The 7,424-nt window shown below is 41.6% G+C and overlaps 2 protein-coding genes across 2 annotated transcripts in view; both read left to right on the top strand.

Moving 5' to 3' along the window:
* The first annotated feature begins 329 nt into the window (after positions 1-329).
* LOC114296504 (uncharacterized) overlaps positions 330-7,424 on the top strand; it is a 37,380-nt gene continuing 30,285 nt past the window's right edge. Inside the window, exon 1 of the mRNA XM_028240801.2 lies at positions 330-859. Within this exon, the coding sequence (XP_028096602.2) occupies positions 366-859 (494 nt within the window). The 5' untranslated portion in view covers positions 330-365. The remainder of the gene's footprint in view (positions 860-7,424) is intronic.
* On the top strand, positions 856-5,384 carry LOC114296503 (uncharacterized). Its single transcript, XM_028240800.2, has 3 exons — positions 856-3,433; positions 3,526-4,328; positions 4,417-5,384. The coding sequence occupies exons 2-3, from the start codon at positions 4,308-4,310 to the stop codon at positions 5,026-5,028; spliced, it is 633 nt and encodes a 210-aa protein (XP_028096601.2). The 5' UTR covers positions 856-3,433; positions 3,526-4,307; the 3' UTR covers positions 5,029-5,384.

The raw sequence follows: 7,424 nt of genomic DNA, 5'->3' as shown, positions 1-7,424 counted from the left end.
ATGATAATACTATTGTTGTTAATAATTTTTTTAATGTATTTTATTTTGTAATAAAAAATGCATAATTATGAAAATCATGCGGTATGATTTTTTTGTCGGTTCGGAAAAGATTTTGATATACATTTTTCAAAAGAATATGTATTATATGCACCTTATAATTATTAAAAAAATTATATAATTTTATATTTTAAGAGTCCTAGGTTAAAAAAAAATATCACAATCTAACACAAAAAAAAAAAAAAATTTATAACTAAATATTTTAAAATAATATTATAATCAAAGAAAATGATTGATCACAGGTTCCTCATATAAAGTGGGGACACTCATCATCCATCACCCACGACTCTTGCAAACCTTAAGGGGAGATGGCAATGATAGGTAGTGGAGGAGAAAGAGTTGGGAAAAGATGTAGATGGAGTTCCTCCTCCGATTCGCGCCCCTGCTTTCTCGCATACGGTGATCGCGGTCTGGTGTTGTATAGCGTCAATTTCGTTGACGAGAAGACATACAAGAAGAGAAAGTTCTGCCGAAGGTGCTGCATCGATATCCACGACGGAGATGAAGAAAACAAAGATGGAAATGCCGAGCTTGATGAGGGTGGACTGCGACTGCTCACTCCGTTGAAAAAGAGTAGTTGGTTCCCTAGTTGTTCCATTGTTGTCGCTCTCGGCTCTGTTGTCTACGCCTTTGGTGGTATGATTAAAAGCCCTTACAAGAAATTCGAAGTCATCTATTCTCGTGAGTGCTTCTATTTTGATACTAATCGTCCCAAGGAAGGCTGGATTCGAGGTCCTCATATGCTCAATGGAAGAGATGGGGGTAAAGCAGTAGCTGTTGAGGGCAAGATCTATGTTTTTGGGTGAGTTGATTTGGATTATGCTCCGGAGCCGTGGGCTGAGGTTTTTTATCCCATTAATAAAAAATGGGAGGCCCTACCTCGACCCCCTGATGAACTCGAAGATTGTATAATACTACAAGCTGCAGCTTATGGCGGCCCTTTGGAAGAAAAGAAGATCATGGTGGGTGGCGGTTCCAAGTATGTGTACCATTTGAATAGCAACAGTTGGGAATACCTCCGCAATACACATTTGAACAACTGTCATGAAAATATAATTGGGGCTGGGAATTTCATGTATTGGACAGATATGGGATATCTCTGTGTCGTCGATATGGAGTCTGGGAGGTACTACGGCGGAGAAATTAAGGGTTATAGTGTGTGTGTCAATTTCTGACCACACTGCTAAACAGATATTCAGTTAGAGAACACCAGCAAAATAAATTAAGTCCGAATGACCTGTTACGGAAAGATAAGATTCCGGCGGTGGTTCGTCCACCCGGGGCACTCCAACGATCAAGTCAGTTATCTCTCAAAGATAGTAAAACTGCTTAAATCACTAGTCAAAATACAAAAAACGTACCTTAGACCCACGAGGGCGTCTTACTTTTATAGTCAACACTGGCTTAATCCCAATAGAAGCCTAGCTTCAATGGACTCCGGCTCAATGCTAATCCTGGACTCCCAGTTAGATTGAGATAAACTCTCTTAAGAGTTTTATCTTTACCCAAACTGAAGTCCTCTCACATTCTAGGACATTTGCCCCTTATCCGCTTATCTCGGATTCCGGTATCTTCGTAGATAACCTCGGCCTAATTGAGATTATCTCGGCGTTATGACCAGGACACGTGGCACCTCAGCTGGCACCTCGGTGTCACCTCGGTCACGCGTTGTCATTCAAAAATTATGTCCCCACAACTGCCCCTAGGTTTTATTGCCTCGACATTCTAAGGTGATGGAACCTATATCGTTTCTTCCATTTAGCACGTCGGCTAAGCTCGCTTTGTCATTCATTACCGAGGTCATCATTCGTCGGCTCAATACGACCAAGATTTAGTCTGTTTTCATCAATGCTTCAAAACCAATAACCAAGTTTGTTTAAGTTTCTCAGCCGAGATCATCCCTCTAGTCGAGGTCCTGCTCTATTAAATCCAGAACTCCAAGAGTTTCAACACACGTATGAGCTGTCACGCACAGTATTTCAACCGTTTTTGCCACGCGTCCTTCCCTTACTAAACCGTACCTGACACGTGCCATTAAGTCGCATCGCATTTGCGTGCGCCGTCTGACAAGCACGTCGTCCTAGGCACACTAATTGCCATTTTGTCGCCATTCTGCGTGTTTGATCAAAATCATCTCTCTCTCTCTCTCCGTCTTTTCACTTCTTCACCACCGTTTTCGTGCAAGTTCTCTCTTTCTACTCCCAAATCCTCCATTGTTTCAAGCTCTAAAGCTCTGCAACCACTCCGTTCACCTCCTCCGGCGAAGCTCTCTCCACTCTGCTCTACCTATTTCCATCGTCAGACTCCGGTGAATCTCATATCGGCGTCATTTTCTGTGGTAAGTCACTGTTTCCCCAATCTTCAGTTTCAAACTCCGTTGTTTTTGTCTATTGCCATGGTGAATGTCTTCATGTTCTCTAATCTTTATCTAGGCTTCAAACTTTATCATTTGCATGTTTTGCGCATGTCCTATCTTGCAATTTTTTGTGCTTGTCTTGTTCTTGATTCTTGACCTTTATGTACAAATTGCACACATACTCGCTCAACTTTGCCACTGTTCTTGGCCTTGCACACCTGCACAAACTTGTTCAGTGTTCTTTGATTTCTTGTTTGTCTTCTTGAGTCTGAATCATATTCTTGTCTCTGTTTTCTGTGTCTTTTTCCAGATTCTTAGGCTTGGCATTTGTTCTAGAAACTTGTTTTTTAGGAAAACCGAACCTAAAACCCTTTTGATCTTCAGAAAAATTCGCCTCAGCACACGATTAGGTTTTAGCCGAGGTCCTTTAAACCCTAACAAACCACTTCCTTCTAAAATCCAACACCTTTCCCACTTAGCCGACGTTATGGGTATGTTCAGGTGGAGGGTAAATACCCCAACTAAGCTAGCATACTTGAGGTAGGAGTTTTCCATTCCTACCGACGTTCATCTCAGGTTGGCTGGGGAGGAGGACTCCATCATGCCCAAAGACGACTCCATGCCATTCCCAGTAATAGCCTTCATAGAGTGTGGACTTAGGCTCCCTCTTGACATCCTTTTCCGAGAAGTCCTTCACTATTATAAACTCAACCCAATGCAATTAGCCATTAACTCTTACAGAGTCATCAACGGTATCATTGCCTTAGCTAGAGAGAAAATGCTAGGGTAACTCTAGCCGACATCTAGTACTGCTACACCATGTGTGGCCTTAAGTCAGAAAAATGCTACATTTACTACCTTAAGCCGAGGTCGACGGAATACAAACTCATCGCCGACCTCCCTGATTCCAACAAGGGCGCCGGGGACGATTACTTCATCGTCTCGGGCAACTGGGAGTTCCTTCCAGACGATGACCTTCACCTCTACCTCTAAGCCGTACATTGTTCAGAGAGGGAGATGGTAAGAGCCAAGTGTTACTTTTACTTGCTTCTCAAGTCTTTTTTACTTTGATATTTTTGTGTGCTCTAACGTCTTTATGTTCTATTTTGCAGTTCTTTCTCAGCCTCCAAAGGACTTCCGAAAGAACTTCTATCCCAGCAAGGATTTCAAGAGGCTGTTAGGTCTGCCAGTTGACCAGCGAAGAGCCCCTTTGCTGCTCAACTACATCCTAGCTTACAAATCTGTACTTCCCGACTTCTCAAGAAAAAACAAGTCTCCTCCTTTAGCAGCAACTCCTGCTACAACTTCATCACCTCGACCAGATCAGGGATCAATCTCTAATCCAATAGAACAACCATCAACCTCGGCTCCACAATTAATCCCACCTTCTTAACGCAAACGTTGATGTCTAATTGTAGCCGTCGTTGAGATGGGTCGTAAGAAGTCTGTATCACACGACCTTCTAGTCGACATCCATAACACTGTCACCGTACAACCTTCGCCATCCCAGTCTCAGCCAAACCCAAAGCCAAAAAGACTGAAAAAAGCCCAACCTAAGGCAACGGTAACTCAGATCGACTCTGAGGACACCTTGCCAATCTCTAAAATAGCTGAGGCGGAAAAAAGTGCCTCTGCCGCCGAAAAGATGCCCGCCGAGGCTGCTCCCTCTGAATCAACCCGGTCAAAGAAGCCGAGGTCAGAGTCTGCGACAACCTCGGGGTCTATGAAATCTGATGCCCCCTGGGCCTCTCCAATCACCATTGAGGACAAGCTAGTCAGAGTCGGCGACAACGCGACTGACATTGAAGTCGGCGTTGCCCTCTCCACTGCCTTGCTCCTTCCAAAGGACCTCGAACGCAACACCGAGGTCAGCGAATACTAAAACTTCACTCTGATGTTGCAACACTCTGTACAAGTAAGCCCCTAACACTTGGTACTTTTCGTTCTCTATTTTTCCATACTTAGAGTTTTTTACTAACTTTTGTTCTGTCCATTTCTTCTAGGCGATCCAGCACGCCCACTCCTTCGTGATGCAGGCTTTCAACACTAAGAAAGAATTGGTCAACAAGAACAAGGAGGCTGCTGGCTTGCTGAAGACCGTTAATAAGGTCGAGGCCAAGATAAAGACTTTGATGGATAAGGCCAAGACTGCCAAAAAAGCTCAAGACGAGGCCGAGGAAAGGGCAGGAGCTACTGAGGCCATTGCCAAGGTCCTTGAAGCCGAGAAGAAAGAGGCCGAAGTAAAGACCGCCGAAGCCCAGACCGAGCTCATTGCTGCCTTGGCCACAAAGGACGCCGAGATCAAAACGGCAGATGAGAAGGCCTATGCTGAGGGGGCAGTCGATGTCAAAGAAGACTACAAGAAACAAGTGAAGCAGGCATGTAACAAGAGTTTCACCCTTGGTTGGATGGCTGCTCTGAAGGAGTTGGCTGTCTCCGAGGACTCTCTTCTTAAGAATGCTAGCAACCTCGTCCTGCCATTTCCACCCACTCCTAGCCAATCCGAGGACAAAGTTGAGTCCAAGAAGGAAGCTGAGGCTGAAAAGTCTGAGAAGGCTGTGGATGCTGGGGCTAAGTCCCTAACTTTGAATAAGCAAGTCTTGGACTTGACTTAGGAGGAGGAGGACGAGGTCTCAAAAGATACCACTCCTGAGAAGACAACATCTGACCCGCCTATCGTCGAGAAGAGCATCGACCAAACTCTCCAAGAGATCGATGCTGAGCTCGCGGCTAAGAAGGCTGCCGAGAAGAGTTCTCAGATGTCTTCCGAGCCCCAAATCGATCCAGCTAATGATGCCGAATAGTCTAATCTTAAAGCTTTTCCTCTGTACTTAGTACTTTTTTCTTTTTGAACAATGTTTAGCTCTTTATTTGGCCGATGTGCCTTTTAGTAATTTGAATAATTATTCTTCAATGTCAGGCCGAAGTGCCTTTTTTCCTTATCTGAATACGTTCTCTAATTTTTTCTTTCAATGTGATTGTATGTTTGTATGCTTTACTGTTTCCATACTTAGAATATTTTGCATGTCTTCAGTTTATGCCTTTCTTGTATAGTCTCCTCGGATTAACATACCTCGGACAAAACTTCCAATCTTGCTTATCTCGGCCTTGGCTTAACACTTGAAAGCATTGTAAAAAATATTTTCACAAGTGCTATATAAAACCTGCCATTTTACTTTTACTTAGTAAGACTTCTATCTTCAAATATCTTCCAAGTCTTGGCAACATGGTAATCTCGGCAAGTACGTAGATACTTCTTTCAACATAATCTTGGCTTAACTTTAACTTGTAAATTTAACATTTCAACAAGTGTTAAACCATCCTTCTTTTAACTTAATCTCGGCTTAACTTCAACTTGTAAATTTTTCTTAAAATTTCAACAAGTGTTAAACGAACCTTAGCTTATAGATTCCAACTCCCAAGCATTATTCTCCAGCCCTTTGCCCCTTAATGTGAACTTAAGTTCCACTTGAGTTCTCATTAAGCATGTGGCTTTGACCTCATCGCTGAGGTCAGATTCAAACAAAGACTGGCCGAGGTTACCAACCTTGGTCTCTTTGTTAATTTAACTGACATGTACTTGGTTTCAATCTTTGTCTGACTCTGCCGATATGGCAAGTCTAGGTTAATTCAACTCTATTATATGCGAGTATAATTCAACTCTGCCATATAATAAGTCTAAGTTATTCGTCATGTTTCAATCAGAAACATCTCCAACTCAGTTCAACTCTATTATATGTAAGTATAATTCAACTCTGTCATATAATAAGTCTAAGTTATTCGTCATGTTTCAATCAGAAACATTGCCAACTCAGTTTAACTCTATTATATGCAAGTATAATTCAATTCTGCCATATAATAAGTCTAAGTTATTCGTCATGTTTCAATCAGAAACATCTCCAACTCAGTTCAACTCTATTATATGTAAGTATAATTCAACTCTTTTATATAATAAGTCTAAGTTATTCGTCATGTTTCAATCAGAAACATTGCCAACTCAGTTTAACTCTATTATATGCAAGTATAATTCAATTCTGCCATATAATAAGTCTAAGTTATTCGTCATGTTTCAATCAGAAATATCGCCAACTCAGTTCAACTCTATTATATGCAAGTACAATTCAACTCTGCCACATAATAAGTCTAAGTTATTTGTCATGTTTCAATCAGAAATATCGCCAACTCAGTTTAACTCTATTATATGCAAGTATAATTCAATTTTGCCATATAATAAGTCTAAGTTATTCGTCATGCTTCAATCAGAAACATCGCCAACTCAGTTCAACTCTATTATATACAAGTATAATTCAACTCTGTCATATAATAGGTCTAAGTTATTCGTCATGTTTCAATCAAAAACATCGCCAACTCAGTTCAACTCTATTATATGCAAGTATAATTCAACTCTGCCATATAATAAGTCTAAGTTATTCGTCATGTTTCAATCAGAAACATCGCTAAGGGACTGTTCAACTGTGTTACACAAGTTTGAAATAAAAAATTGAGCTAAAATTTTATTATTACTTTGGCTAATAACAAAAAACTTTAAAAAACAAAAAATCTAATGATAGAAAAACTTTATGTTGCAAGTATTCCAAGGTTGGCAATTCTTTGCCTTTACTGTCTTTAAGCCAGTATGCACCATTGCCCAGGACCGAGATGATTCTATGAGGTCCCTCCCAATTTGGGCCAAGCTTGCCTTCTCTGGGATCCTTTTTGTTGCCGACGACCTTCCTTAGGACGAGGTCCCCAACTTAGAACTCTCGTGGGTTAACCTTTTTATTATAAGTCCTGGCAAGCTGCTACTAGTATGCCCCTATTGAATTGTTGCTTTCTCCATCCTTTCTTCTAATAGATCTAGATCTCGGGCCAAGAATGCCTCATTGGTTCCATTTTCTACTCCCTGGATTCTGATCCCTGGGATGCCGACCTTTAGTGGAATAACTGCTTCTGTGCCATAAGCTATAGCAAATGGGGACTTCCCAGTTGATCTTCTCGGCGTAGTCCGATA

Source organism: Camellia sinensis, chromosome 1 (assembly GCF_055761805.1).
Source record: "Camellia sinensis isolate YWXY chromosome 1, ASM5576180v1, whole genome shotgun sequence".
Taxonomy (NCBI): Eukaryota; Viridiplantae; Streptophyta; class Magnoliopsida; order Ericales; family Theaceae; genus Camellia; species Camellia sinensis.
This window is presented reverse-complemented; position numbering and strand designations above follow the sequence as displayed.